At 36.4% G+C, this 15,748-nt stretch overlaps 1 protein-coding gene across 3 annotated transcripts in view; it reads left to right on the top strand.

The window, feature by feature from the left end:
- Positions 1–1,588: 1,588 nt before the first annotated feature.
- DPY19L3 (dpy-19 like C-mannosyltransferase 3) overlaps positions 1,589–15,748 on the top strand; it is a 30,230-nt gene continuing 16,070 nt past the window's right edge. The window contains exons 1-10 of one of the 3 annotated variants that reach the window (XM_052686584.1): positions 1,589–1,687; positions 3,072–3,209; positions 4,701–4,834; positions 9,188–9,278; positions 10,092–10,213; positions 10,420–10,565; positions 12,018–12,141; positions 12,489–12,623; positions 14,223–14,354; positions 15,312–15,413. In XM_052686584.1, coding sequence (XP_052542544.1) covers positions 3,107–3,209; positions 4,701–4,834; positions 9,188–9,278; positions 10,092–10,213; positions 10,420–10,565; positions 12,018–12,141; positions 12,489–12,623; positions 14,223–14,354; positions 15,312–15,413 — 1,089 coding nt within the window. In that variant the 5' untranslated portion in view covers positions 1,589–1,687; positions 3,072–3,106. Of the gene's footprint in view, positions 1,688–1,937; positions 2,238–2,687; positions 2,827–3,071; positions 3,210–4,700; positions 4,835–9,187; positions 9,279–10,091; positions 10,214–10,419; positions 10,566–12,017; positions 12,142–12,488; positions 12,624–14,222; positions 14,355–15,311; positions 15,414–15,748 lie in introns of those variants that run through there. The other 2 variants (XM_052686585.1, XM_052686583.1) reach the window with 2 other exon arrangements.

Raw genomic sequence — 15,748 nt, 5'->3', positions numbered from 1 at the left:
AAGTTAATTTTAATTACACAGTGTATTTCTTGGCCTTGCAGATTTTCCTCCCATCTCCAAAAAACAAACAAACAAACCAAGTCTGCTGCTGCTGGCCAAGGAGAGAAAGTCTCACTGGAGTCCCCACTACTAGTGTTGTCATGGCTTACACTGACATAAGCAGGGTATTTTACTTCTTTTTTTGCTATTCTTATGGCCCTGCACCAGTTACAATTTAAAAAACAAAACAAACAAACAACAACAACAAAAAAAAAAAAAAACAGAAAAACCCAAAAATCTGGAACTGCAAACGAGTTCAGACACTACAGAATGCTGTGTTGTACAGTTATTTCACGTTTTCTTTAATGTAAAACCTGGAGGAAAAAAGCCATGGTATCTAGGTACTACCCATTCACTGGGCTGAAATACCATATTCCCTTCAGCTTAATAAAACAGAACAGCGTCAGCAGAACATATTCTGCCCTCCGCAAATACCCTGGTCTTGTGATAATGCTGGTACCCTTCTCTGATGTGCATACATACTCCCACGCCTTCCCTCTACTTGTGCCAGCCCAGGGCAGCTGCTCACAGAAATGGATCAGGGCACACAGCTTGCTTGGACAGAGCAGTGCTGGAACCTAGCGACTGCAGCACTGCTGGGAATTGGGAGAAAATGAGTTAGAAGCCCTGCCAGTCCACTGGGAAAGGAATCACAACAACATGGCAATGTCCCATAGCTTTGGAAGGTAACTTATAGTGAAAAGGTAATGCAATATGCTGCTCTTTATAAAAATACACATAATCGTTTGATTCATATACAGTATGTTAATTTTAGCAATCACCTGACCTGCGTGATGAGGCTGTAGTTCTGATGCTATTGTAATATAGTAAAACTAATGCCCATAATTCTTCAGTTTCAATGTACGTCTAATCTGTTCTAAACTGACTTGTAGTAGAAATTTTTAACTAATTGGGGATCTTAATCAGAAGAATTAAGAGAAAACAGACATTCCATTTCTTTTAAAAACTAATTATAAAACATAGGAAGTGTGCAAAGATAGATGCTTAAAATCTTCCTGACTTTGCATGTTCTAAGATGTTGGTTCGACAGCTCTGAATCACCACGGTGCTTACAGTTTGCTTTTCCCTAAATTTCTGCCCGCTTCAAACACTGGTGTTGAACAAATTGTGGAACCAAAAAGCAAGTATTGCTGGACTGCAAAATGGTGATGGAAAAGTACCTGGACGTTGTGCTGAAGAAGTAAATTCTGCTTCAGCCCATATCACAGTACTTGTGTGGCTTTAGGGGAGATCTGCTTTGTGTAATTGGATACGGGAGTCAGCATTTGGATAAGATTTTAGAGGGAAACTTTCTGTTATGACAAAAAGCTTTAAATGCGCTGCAATAAGGAAGCACAAGTTGCACTTATTAAGTCGGAGCACTTATTTTGGGGCGGGTTTGTAGCTGGGCGCTGCCGCCAGTATCTGCTCCCACGGAACCCCGTCGCGTTCCTTCCTTGGAGCCCGAAAGCATTCGGGGAGGCGCGGCCCGTAGCCCCTCCGCTCCGCCCGGCAGGGGCGAGCGGCGGCCCCGCGTCCGCCCCCACCCCCGCCCCTTCCCCTCCTCGCGGTGGGGCCCGGCACATCCGCGCTGCCAGCGCTGCCGCCGCCACAAGCCACCGCCCCGCGGCCCCGGGAACGCCGGCAGGTACCGGGGGGCGGTGGGGAACGGGACGAGGCGGGGCGGCGGCGCAGGCCGCAGCGAGCAGAAAGGCGGCGCCGCGCGTCGCTGCCCGCCGGGCCCGGCCCGGCCTCCGGAGCGGCGCGGAAGGGAATGGCGGGCGGCCCGGGCCCGGCCTCCCACCTCTCCTCCCGCCCCCCGGGGCCGCTCCGCTGCTGGTGCGGTTCTGGCGCGGGCCCTCGGCCCCCTCACCTGCCCGCCCGCCGCCTCCCCGCGCCGCGGGGCCTGACCCGGCCCGGCCTCACCTCGTCGCGGAGGCGGTACCGCGGCTTCCCCTGCCTGAGCCTGGCGAAATCGATCCCTCCGGCATGAAGCGGGAGTGGAAACTGGCTGAGCCAGCTTAAGAAAGCGTGGTTGCGATGACCACCCTGCTCCAATTACGGCGTTATTGTGCTTTCTACAAACCAGCTGCTTAAAAACGCCGTAGATAAATGCTCACCTCCGTCCAGGTGTTTTTGGCTTGGGGAAAGGAAAAAGAGGTGAAGCTGATTCAGCACCAAAAAGCCGTGCAGCTGAGGTTTGTTTCTCAGATCATAAGCACTGTTACTCGCTCACTCTCGTGCTAACTGTAACAGCGGTGTTTACACCAAAGAACGTTAACGTTCGAGCATGCAAGACAGGAAATCACCGGTTCCTAAATACAGAATGGCAGCTTGAAGCAGTTTCACTGGTGGACCACTCACAGAACAGAGAGCTGTCAATGGGCAAAAGAATGACTAGCTGCTTTTTTTTTTTTTTTTTTTTTTTTAATGTTTTCGTATTTTATGAGGCTTTGATAGTACAAAACATCAAAGATGTCTGTTGTCTTTTTTAGTGCATGTTCTTTGGCAACGTTTTTGCATCCCACAGCACGCTTTTTTGGGATTTCTTGAAAGCCAAGACTTAAACAAATGGCTCTCTATTTTAGGAACCCACGAAAATACCCTGAAAGAACCATTATCTTTTTTCTGTGAAAGGCTCACTCTTCGTAATTTTCAAAGCAATAGAGCCTGATGTGTGTTTTGAGTCAGGAACCCAAAAGTGAGGGCAGCCAATACTATGAAGCATTCTGAAAACCCTTGTCAAGAGTATGCAAGATTGTGAACTGGAATCTTTGCAGATTTAGGGTAATTTCATTTAATGAATGAATGTAATTTATTTAAAGGTAAATGTAATTTAATATCTGAGTTGTTAAAAGGAAAAAGAGACAATATGGAATTATTATATTTTGTAAGATACACTTCAACTCAGTTACAGTTTTGTAACTTAAAGTCTCTTATGGCATATGATGCAGTTCTGTTTTCAGAAATCTCATACAGTAATACTTGAATATTTGGGTAGGAAGATGCATTCTGTTTATGTGTCCACCTAGGAGTCAGACTGAAGAATAATAAAGTGACTGTCATCATGACAACCATAAGACAGAGAAAGGGTGGAAAAGTCCCAGAAGCAGATGAAGATCAGCCTTCAGAGGAGAAGAACGTGAATTCTGAGGGAAAAATTCTGTCTGGTGGGTAAATTAACTGGCTTGTAATGTTATGGATTTCTAGTAGCATTTAGCTTCAGGTTTCTGTCCTAGACACATAGGTTAGAACTAGGTACATACCAAATAAATTTTCATACTTGAAAATCTGTTACCAAAATGAATTGGATGAGACTAAGGGTTTGCAAACTACTGCACAATACTACCATCTCCATTTTAAAACCCTAATTTAAATTTAATTTCAACTAAAAGCTGTTCAAGTAATATGACACACTATCAGATGTCATATAGCAATCATAGGTTCTTGAAGATATAAAAGTTATCAGTAACAAAAGAATTTGAAGACCTCTGACAAACTGTACTTAAGTATAAGCAAACTGCACATTAAATATTAATTTAACTGCAAACTCTCACCTGTAGTACAGAACAGACTATCTAGATGAGTTTAAAAGAAAGACCTTAAGTGTTTTCATTTGAGGATCTGTTTAAATAATAAAGTACTAACTGTGTTCTTTGGATTTATAACTTCAGAGTTATCAGAGTTTTAGTTTTTGGTTTTGTTTGGGTTTTATTAGTTTAAGGATTTTTTTTTTAATCTAAATTTTGTACGTTCTGTAGGTTTCTGTACATGTATTTTTGGTAGATGGAAGTTACCTCAGTTGCTTACACACAAACACATTTAGGCTACAATGTTATTGTCTAGCCCTCAGCTCCATTGAATTGTGTTTTTGTTACTGTTTATGTAGATGTAGCACACAGTATGAAATAGCCGCTTAAGGGACAGAATTCCAGATCACTAAAATCCATATTAAGTCTTATATCAACATTAAAAAAAATCATGAATGTAAGTATACAATGCTTACAGTGCAGTACTAATACAATACTTGAGCTGCCTGGAGACGCAACCTTTTCTTCCCTTTGTTCTGTCTGTAATCTCATTCTGATGTGAAAAGGAGATTATCTGCATTTCAAAGCTTGACACTATCATCAAAGGCTGCTTTGGCCACTGTCTCCTTGTGAGTGCTTACTAAGACTTCTGAGCCTTCAAAGTTTTTTTTAATTAAAAAAAATATACACTCCTCCGTCCCCGTCCCCGTCCCCGTCCCCCAAAAAAAAAACCAAAAAAAAAAACTGGCACCTATACTAAGAAGTTTGAAGATCTCAGTGTCTTTTGATGTAACAGTCATCTTGTATAGCCTTAATTAGAAATGTGCCCTGGAGGATATTTCAATTTAGATTTACAAGTTAGATATATTTCTCTATTTGTATAGAGTTGTTGTGTTCTTAAATTCTAACTATGTATTTCCAGTTAAGTTACACCTTATTTTGCTTTGCATGCATTCTGAGTTCTTGCATGAAATAATAAAGACACATCTCCATAAAAAGAGCTCTAAAAATCCAATGTCCTGCTGCCTAAGAAATGTAAATTTACTAGCACAGTGTATAGACGAGTTTCCAAAGTTCACCAAAGTTGAATTATGACTTCACAGTTACACAGTCAAATATTTCTCTTCCAAGATCATACAGGTGGAAAGCTGTGGAATATACTCTCACTAACTGTTGGTGGAATTGTTGCCATCTTTCTTGGACTTCTTACTTCTGTTTATGTTGCTACACTGCATGAAAATGACCTGTGGTTTTCCAATATTAAGGTAAAATTTATTTTCATAGAGCATTAATAAGAGTGTTAGTTGAAATTTCATTTACTTATCTTGCAATTGTTCAGAGGCATGGAATATTTCAAAGTGGTTTTTTTTTTAATTTGGTATGTAAAATCAGGAGCTGTACCTCCCTTCTCACAGCTTTTTATATCCTCAGTCATTTCTGTTATAATACCATTCAATATACAATACCATTCAACTGTTTTTCTTCTAAATACATTGCTAGACAACTGTGCCGTTACTTTCCTACCTCAAGAACAGCAATGGTTCTTTCAGTGACTGGTCATTATCTAGAAGAGAGTTTAACAGTGTACTATATGTTGTTTTATAATCATCTCATACATCCAAAGCAATCCAAAACTACCAGCACCACAAAGAGATAAAACAATATGCAAAATCTTGGCAAATAATTATTTAGTTGCTATTATGCTGTGGTCTTGTAATGCAATTTAAGCAGTCCCTTAGTAATCAATACTAATTTTATGGAAGTATATTCTAAATGTGCAAAATTCAGAACATATTTCAAACATTTACCAATGTCAAACCAAGATCCACAATGCAGGGGAAACCAGCTCTGGCTGGTTTTCTCCCTAGAATCATTTTATGGGAAAATAATACAGCTGTACACACATCTAAATTTAACCAGTGAAAAGAATTAGGTGAGTCATTTTCCTTTGAAGATGCCTAAAATAAGTAGACTTTTTTAGGTCTACATGTATAATGGAACAACTATATTTAACTGCAATACTTGTATTGCAATATGTGTATTTTTTATCCTAGGCACTTTTCCTGTCCAAGATACACATACACAGCAAAAATAAAAATAGTTGGCATTTACTGAAACAACTGCTGCTGTAGTGTACATGTAACACTTTGCTGTATGCAGAATCACAGAATCATCCGGGTTGGAAGGGACCTCAAGGATCATGTAGTTCCAACCCCCCTGCCTAGCAGGGCCACCTAACATACACATGCACTAACATCTTTCTTTGAATATAGAATCACAGAATTCTTTGAGTTGGAATGGACCTTTAGAGGTCATGTAGACCAACTCCCCTGCAGTGATCAGATGCCTACAGCTAGATCATTGGATATATATTGAAGGTGCACCTCAAGTAAAGTCTTTTGGAAACACGTTCTACTATGAAAATAACAGAATAGGGAGCAATTTCATTATCTTTTCTGTCAGCTATCATTATTGTTCAAATGCAAACTCTGAAGAAGCCTTAAACGGGAATGAGCCAAGGCCACGTAGCAAATGAGTACTGTAACACAAACCATTTCAGGGTTTTCATTTGTTCTTCATCCCTTTTGAGTAAACATTTAGTCTTCTGATACTCAATTTTGTCTTAGTAAGGTGGCTACTTACAAGAGCCCAGGAATAAAAGTAACAAATCTGAAGTGGTTCAGACATGCCCCATAAGAAGACTGGGATTCCTTCTCTGAGAGTTTATATTGTCTCTGTTTACATTGTGAGAATAAAAGAAGGATGAGAAAAAGTGGAGAAACTGGTAGGCAGCTAATTAGAACTTCACAAACTAAACATGAGCCATAAGCAGAAAAAAACAGCAGTCCAGAACTTTTATAGTATCTTTCCAAAGGAGTACACACTGAGTGGTTGTTGAGTACATTTACTCTGAATTGAAAGTATGATTCCACTTAGGTGGAACCATGCCATCCTAACAGATGGATTTGAGGTTAACCAGCCAAGAGACCATGTATGTGGATTAAATATGTTTGCTGAAGGCATGATTTGTAACCAGAAGCACTGATAGCAGCTGTCTGCATTGGGTTGCACAATTGAGTAAGTTTTCAAATCTTTCTGATTTGAATTTCCTAAATTGAACAGCTAAAAAATATTTTCAGCAACAAAAACTGCACTTTAGCTTTGTGAAAAAAAAAAAAAATAAATTGGAGCTTTTCTTGTACTCTTTATTTTTAAAAATCTCAACTAAAACTTTGGCTGTTTGCTCGGTGTTCTGAATGACTTGGCTAAGGAGCTTGAGGAAAACTGAGTTCTAGAGTTTTGCACAGCCCTTGAGAGGGAGAGTCCTTTACATTTTGTTTTGAAGCTTAATATTATTAGAATACAATTGCATAAATTATGTGCAACTCCATATGTATCTTGGAGAATTTTTTTTTTTCTAACAGGGGTAACTTCTTTTCTGAGCACTGAGAAATTGAACCTGCACTAAGGCAAACATGCTCTTACAATGCTTACCCATAAGTCTGTATGGTTTTTATTGACATGGAGTACTAGGAAAAGTATAAATTGCTGTAAAACTGGAAAAGTCTTGTGAGCGAATAAAGCAGATGTTATCTTAGCATGAAACAGATGTAATACTCACTAGTGTTTGTCTCATAAAGTATAGCATTTGGTTGAATGCAGCTGGTGCCAGGATTACAAATTAATCATGTTTGAATGCATTTTTGCTAATTAGATTCCCCTCTGTGACTACACTCTCCCCCCTAATAAATTCCAAATGTTAACGTTCTTTTTTATTATTATTTTTTTATTTTTTTTAAGACTTAGAATCAGCTGCTTTTTTGGTATTAGAAAACTTTTCAGTAATGATGAATTTGAAAGTAGAGTGCATTGAAAATGCAGCACTCTCATTATGCTAAGTATGTTGCTTTTACTATTTAGTGCCAATGTTGGTTTCTTCTGCTGATATTATAAAAATTTGTATGCTGCAGAGCAGCTGGAAAGTTTAATTGTAGACTTGTTTTGAATCAGATGCATTTTTATCTGTTGATTTTTCTCAGACCAGAACTAATACTGATTTATTTTGTGAAGTTAACTTCAATAAAACACATATTTTGAAATAAGATTCTGTACTGGGCAGTAGTGGCAGTAAGGGATTTTCTGTCTAGCTTTATTTTAGCTCTGAAATAGTATGGATTCTGTGCCAGCAGAAGAGATGGAACCTGTAGGGAGGTAAAGGTCTTAGGATTCTATGCATGGCTGTTTTAACTAGAATGGCATTCATAAAAATACCAGAAAACAGTATCATTCTATTATTTCAGTAATGTTCTTTTGTAAAGAAACCTGAATTAATGAGATTATCTTCAGAAATCTCAACCAAAGCTCTTAATGTGTGTCTTGCTTGCACCACATATGGGAATCTCATTGGATTTCAAATCTGGATATCAACCATTTCTAATTGATTGTTTATCAGAGATAATTGCAAGAATGCTTTTAAATAAACTACTGAAGTGATAACTGGTAGTAAAATAATTTTCTAAAAGATGCCTACTATTTCTCATCAAATTAGCTGTGCATGCAGTCTTATCTTGGTTAAATGTGGTCACCCAAGCATGTCTGAATTTGTTAAATTTCATCAAATCCTCACAACTGATAAATTAATAAAAGGAAACAAAAGAGATCTTGTTCTGACTAGTTTTATCTAGGAGAGCTTTCATGCCTCACTTGACCCCACCTGCTGCAGTATCAGCCAAGAAAATGTCAGAGTTTGAGGTGCACTTAACTTGGATGATTTGAACATTTTAGATTAAAAAATAACTCCACCAATGTCTAAAAACAACTAAATAGTCAGTTCTCCTTTTACCCCAAATTTAAGTATAATAATATGAAAGTAACAAACAGCTGGCTTCTAACAAGAAACAGCGCTTAGCAGGTGGGCAGCAGCATACCCTGCCAGCTGAGATCCCAGGGTTGGGATTATGTTGTAGTCCCAAGTATCACATACTGATTTAATCAAGCCTTATGGTGGCAAAGCCATGGAACACTACGGGATATCCACATCTGGAAAAAAACATTACATTGCATGGAGCACACATAAGCAGTTTTAAGCTCCAACTGTTGGCCACTGCACCTATCTAAACATTGAATATTACAAAAATTGTAAAATATCTAAAATGTTTCAGATTTGCATATTGGTAACACAGAAGTCATATACATTACTATGTTAACAGAAGCATCAGCATCTCCAGCATTTGCTTCTCACCCAACTGTGCATTTATTTTACCTTTATTTAAACTAAGTTTAATAGAATGAACTCAAATACTCAAACCACTCTGTGGGCCAGTTTCCCCCATGTAGATAGAATGAGAGTTTCTAGTTTTTATTCATACTGAAATCTGAAATAAATTTTCTATTCTGAAATTGGCACTTCAGTAATCGGTTGGATGAATATCCAATCAAATCCATTGAATTAGGATTTTAGAAGGCTACTTCTGTAGGTTACTTTAATGTCATTGGTAGCAAAATTCACTAATTACCATACCTATCAGATTGACTTAATGGAAGAAAAAAACTGGCTGCTTCATGTTATTGTGAACAGCAAATAGAAATTGAATTTATTATTGAACTTTCACCTACAGGAAGTTGAAAGAGAAATTTCATTCCGAACAGAATGTGGACTTTATTATTCCTACTACAAACAGATGATTCAGGCTGCTTCCATCCAGCAAGGTATTGTAAACAGTGAAGTAAGTTTTACTTCATGTTGCCAGCAGACTGTTCTTAACGTATTTTCAAATATGGTTGAGGACAAGGAATGCCTTAGGTTTGAAAGATGGTGTAATGACTGTACTGGAAACAGATTCGTTCTGTTTATCCACCAAGGAGCCACTAAGATATGGACATGACCTGTTTCACAGTGGTCCATTGGTTTCTGTGCCTCCCTCCGCCTTGAAGGACAACTTTCATATCCGTTCAGGTTTCAGCCTTGCTGATTTATTCAGTACGTTACTCTCATTATTATTTGTGTCTTGTTGTTTAATTTACATGATGAGTTATTTGTGGGAAGAGGTAATTTTACACTGTACACCAATACACAGTAAGTGACCCAATGAGCAGCTTTTAAAAGCAAGCCAAATACAATAGCGAGTTTACTGTGACTGCCATATTTTCTAGATTTCTAACGTGCTCTCTCACAACTTTGCTTATTCTACATTTTTTGTCAATATAAACATTGCATGCCTTTGAAGTAGTGACAAGAATGGTTCACTATCACATATTCTGTATTAGGAATCTAAGTGCAGAAATTAATGTTTTATATGTCACTAAATACATAGTACTTGAATTAGCACTCTGATTCATATTCTAGAAGACCTCAGATGGTCATAGTGATTTAGAGGCAGTATGATCTGAATCCTTGGCTCAACATTTGCAGGTTTTGGTGAAAGATCCTAAAATACCTTTGAAAAAATTGTTCACTGTTCAAATGAGGATGGAGGGGGAAAAAATGACAATCTCCTATTTCAATTTCTCTTTATCATTAAGGTTTACATGGTTTAGTATATGACAATAAAACTGAATCTGTGAGGACAATTAACATACTTGAAAGAATGAATGTTTACCAGGAGGTGTTTCTCAGCATTCTGTATAGGATTCTTCCAATTCAGGTAGGCATTTATTTATGGCTTTAGACTGTAAGTGCATTATGAAGATTGTCCAGTGAATCATAGCTCTTCTTTTCAGTTTTGTTTTTTTTCCAATTAGAAACATTTCTCATGCCTTTTTAATTTATTAAAACAAAATCTAATTCATGTTAAGTATAATCCCCTCCCCAAATGTTTTATGACAACATCAGTGTTCTTGTGTTTTACAGCAATACCTAGAGCCTGTTTATTTTTATATCTACACTTTGTTTGGACTTCAGGCAGTTTATGTCATTGCTCTGTATGTAACAAGCTGGCTTCTTAGTGGAACATGGCTTTCAGGGTTACTGGCAGCTTGCTGGTATATTACCAACAGGTAGGTGAGAGTCAACATTCAGTTTTTCTAAAATTTTACCTCATGTCAATGATAGGGCACTAAACTTTCAGATGCATGCTCAAACTAGACAGTTTCTCTCCAATTAGCCAGAAAATGAAAAAAAATAGAAAATAATTGGCAATCAAAAAATGAGCTGAAAATGCAGACTTGGAATTTTAAAGTTTCAAGAAATTGGAATATAAAATTTTGGTTAGAGTTGATCTCAGAGAGTAAACTACATCTTTCAGATGCGTCTGAATCTGCAGATAACATACCCTGTCTTTTCCAGCCTGAGGTGCACTAAGTGCTAAAAGGACATCTGTTTATACATTCTTCAGGTCTCACCTTACTATCTGCACAGCCAGCCTTCAGGGATTCTTCCAACAGCCTAAGATCATCACACTAAGTTCAGCTTCTCTGTTCCCTTATTCCTGTAGGAAATAAAAAAAAAAAAATTGTCAGTTGAACTACCCTAGTTCTTTACCACCATTTCCCCATTCAGGGAGAAACAATAGGGACTTTCTTTAAGCAGGCACTGAACTACTGGAATGAAGCTAAAGCTAGTGACATGGGCTGTTTTCTGTAACAAGCAAGAACATAAAAGTACAGTGTCACTTCTGTCAGAAATGTTTGGTATGTTCATCAGCAGTTCTGAAGAAGTTTATATCTGCAGACATATCCATTCCAGAACAAATATGTGTATGTATTGTTAAAATGAGTGTTATTTGTCCTAGGACTAAAGTGGTTTAAAAACATGTGCAATGTGTTCACATGTTTATTTCATAATGTCATCTTTTTCACCTACAAAAGCTTTGGATTTGTCTTTTTTTTCTAATAATTCATAAACAACGTCTGTTACCACTTATGGAGATAGAATAAGTACATGGAATTGATTTCAGATTAACACTGACCAAGTGAAGTACATCTGAGTAGTGCATTTTACATCTGAGAGTAAGCAGGTCTCATGCGTATTGCTTGTTTTGTGTTTAGCAAACATTTTATCTACACAAGATAAATTTGATTTAGTTGCTATAAACTTTGAGTTTTTATAATGATTGACCGTTGGGAAGTTTTTCCTAACTTCTGTAACATAGATTTTATGTTAGAGTATTACAGAAATTACCTAAAGTTTCTGACTAGATTAGCAGTATTAAGATCCAATGCATTGGGCTCATACTGGAGAATCTGATGGCTTAACATTCTGATAATTGCTTTTACAGAAACCAAAAGGCAAAGTAGAATTACTTGTGACTTGAACTCCACATGCTGCACTTTGAGATTGCTCTGTTTATTTCTAAGTTAACCAGGCAGTGCTTTAGCAGCAATATTTAATACATCCTACAAATTTTTTAACAATAAGTGATGTGTAAGTACAACTCTTGAGTCATAGAAACAATCTGTAGATCTGCAGAATCTTCATAATTGCTTTAAATTTATGAAACTGTTTTGCAGAATAGATACTACAAGAGTAGAATTCACCATTCCCTTGAGAGAAAACTGGGCCCTGCCATTCTTTGCAGTTCAGATAGCAGCCATCACGTACCTATTCAGAAGTCATTTGCAGCCGGCTCAAGAAGTGAGTATATCTTATAAGTACAACACAATAAAACTACTATCAGAAATACTCATGTAGAACTTGGGGAAAATTACTTTAAAAGCATTTCTAGCACTGGAGTTAATGTATGTCCGTGTGAATAGGTATTTATATATACACACAAAATATATATACAAACTATGCTTTTACATATACTATGTATACGTACATAACATAAATACAAGTACTTGAAGCTCCAAAAAAACTCAAGCAAATAGTTACTGCAGTTAAAGAGCATGAATTCTCATTTTAAAAATGAATTTAAAACCAAATTAAATAATCTGATAAAGAAAGTAAATGTGAAATAAATCTTCTTTCCACCCTCCTAGAGATTGACGCTTCTGGCTGTATTTGTAGCCACCTTCCTCTTTAGCTTGACTTGGCAATTTAATCAGTTTATGATGCTGATACAAGCATTGGCATTATTCATACTGGACTGCTTTGACATACTTCCCACAGCAAAGGTAAGATCATGTTTGGAAATAAGCAAACTTTTCTCTTTTCTATGATAAAGCTAACAGTTCTGGAAGTATTACACTAACTGGTGTAAGGCCTGTATGCCCTTGTGCTTCTGAATAATCATAGCACATGTCTTTTAAGTGAAAAAGTGAATAATCAAAATATACATCATCTGTTTTTTTTCCCAGCTGATTTTCACTTCATGTAGTTAACTTATGTTGCTAAACTTTCATCTAATTTTGTTAAGACATTGCTACAGTTTGACAGTACTAATGGGACTGGTTTTAAACACCATTCTAACATTTATTTACCACAACTTGAACATGTCCTATAGAAATGGTCAGGAAAAAAAAAAATCTTTGAGCTGAAGTCATAAGAGTTTAAGAATTTTACTTGAACTTCTGTACATCCTTGTTTGAAAGCTAGGTAGAGGCACTGTACCACAAAAGGAAAGAGAAAGGTGGACAGGACTGCTCAGGAGAAACAGTTATCTGTTATAAGCTGTTGTCCAGCACAAAATAATATTGAAATTCACCACAAACTGAATGAGACAAAAGTAAAGCAAACATCACTAGGAAGATCTTAGGAAAGAAGTACACTATAGAAGATGAAACCACTTTCTTTGAATCCAATGCCAGCGTACAGTTCTGCTGGCATTATAGCCTTTGCGATTAGTACACAATTCGAAAAAGCTTCTCACTTAAATTTAAGAAAAGTTATGATAGAATGATGAGTAATTCAGGTTAATTTCATTCAAAATTTGATGCTGATTTGAATATTAGTGATTGTTTTAACATAACCAAATGTTAGTATGGTGAATACATATCACAATAATGTGGTTTATTTAAGAGTTACTGAACCGTTTTCATTATATTTGTACATGTAAGCTGAAATTAACAATTAATGTGACTAATTAGCTACCTTCAATGCTGGCATACCTTAAATTACAGTTTACCTTAAATTACCTTAAATTAACAGCATAAAGCTGAACTTTAATGGATTTACTACACCACTGTTATTCCATATTAATTTTCCAAAAGCACTGCTTAACACTGCCATTTAACAATCAACTTGATGACCACAGTAAAGCAAGACTGAACTTTACTTTTTGTAAAGTAAAATTTATGGTTTTGGCACCAATGTATCAGAAAATCAGCTGTTTTTTTAGTGTTTGCATCGAAGTAAATGGACATAATGGTTTGAAAAGACATAAAGGAAGTTACACAGGGATTAGATAATAATTAATGCTGTACTGCATTAAGCTGAAGGTCTTTAGTCATAAAAACATGCTAGAGGCTACAGATATACTTTTGTGACTAAAGAAAATAGATTACATCTCCCAAATCCTAACTAATTAATATTTTCCTCACTCTGCAAGTATTTAACTTGCCCAATTTATTACAGCATCAGGTTTCCCAGGAAAAGTATAAAATATTAACTACTATTTCTATAAATATAGAAAAAATATAGTAATGGCTGTATGATGATTTTGTGCAAGAAAATTGTTTTGTAAAAATAATTGATGCTGAAATAAATTATAAAACACAGTAAAAGTAAAGCAGCTTACAGTAAAATTTTGAGTCATAAAAATCTCATTTTTACAGGTTATGTGGCTCTATATCATCCAACTTTCTGGATTACTGCTAGTCTGTGCCCTACAGTTCTTTAACTCAATGATTCTTGGATCATTACTTATAAGCTTTAATGCTTCTATCTTGATAGCAAGAACAATCCAGGTATGTATTGAAATATGTTTGAAGTAATATATAAACAGTATAAGTGAGTAATTTATATGCATTATAATCTTAAATTTCTAATACTAATTAGAAAAATTACTTTAGAGTAGAAGAACAAAAACATTGCATGATCAAATAATGTATTCAATTACACTAACTACAATTGAGCACATCAAACACCATAATTCTGTGATTTCTTTTAACATTTATGATTGTACAAGCTGCCATTTGAATTCCACATAAAATCTGCATAAATGGACTTCACACCTGTTTCAGCAGGTTTTGTCTTGGATGCAGAGATCTGCCTCAAGCAAAATATTCTATGAGAAATAGGTACCTGTCAAATTCAGTTTACTGAAATAGGTTTTTTCCTTCAAAGATTGGGATTTTTCCTCTATTTACATACAGTCTCTTTTTTTCCCCGGATAGTGGAACTGTTGACAGCCAATAGCCAGAATATATGAACCTATAGAGCATTCCCTGCTGTCTCTCACTCACCCAACCTTGTAAAATCAGAACTGTGATTTTATTTTTTTATTTTTTTAAGATGATATCTGCACCCACTCCAAGTTGTCTATGAGTGAAACAGTTCTCAGATCTGGAGCTTTGAATTGGTCAAAATCATATCAACTGACAGTTGTTGTCACATTGCCACATTTAGGTGAAAAGTGTAATGAATAGATAATTGAAAAGATACATACTTGGCTAGTTACAGAACTATGCTAAAACAATATGCTGAAGGGTTTTTTATGATGTCATTCCTTCAGTTTCAAGGAATAAATATATCTTTATTTTAGATATTTACATGTCTGAACTTTTGCTTGTGAGCCTAATACAAATCTCATCCTGACTTAAGGCCTAATTACATAAGTGATTTCAAATAGTCTGTGTTGGTTCTGTTCCAATTACATACAAATCCTAGACATTTTAAGTACTTCAATATTTTCTTCTTTCTAGAAAAACCTAAAAACAGGCAGCTTGCTTAATAGGCTTCGGAAACTTATCCTCCATGCACTATTAGTGTCAAGCTTGACTCTTCTAGTAAATAAATTTATCAAGGTAAGCAAATTACTTTTAATACAGAAGTGTTACAAAATTTAATGCATTGAAAGATACTTGTTAACAGGTCACGTACAACAACATCTTTAAAAGTTTCCATGATTTTGCTGTGTTTCAGAATAGGTTTCAGAAATTAAAGATTGTTTTGCTAACTGTGTTGGTATGATTTTGAAACACAGTCTTAAAATTGTTAATGTAAATTAACACCACATATTCAAATACATATTCATAACTAAAAGCCCACCTGTAGGTGGCTTCAAGTTATGAATAAACTAGATTTATACTACATTACGATACTGCTCAGCGTTTGCTAAGTTTCATTGATTGACTTTTCA

Source organism: Tympanuchus pallidicinctus, unplaced genomic scaffold (assembly GCF_026119805.1).
Source record: "Tympanuchus pallidicinctus isolate F22 unplaced genomic scaffold, pur_lepc_1.0 scaffold22, whole genome shotgun sequence".
Classification (NCBI taxonomy): Eukaryota; Metazoa; Chordata; class Aves; order Galliformes; family Phasianidae; genus Tympanuchus; species Tympanuchus pallidicinctus.
The sequence above is the reverse complement of the archived record's forward strand: the minus strand, read 5'-3'. Positions and strand labels throughout refer to the sequence as shown.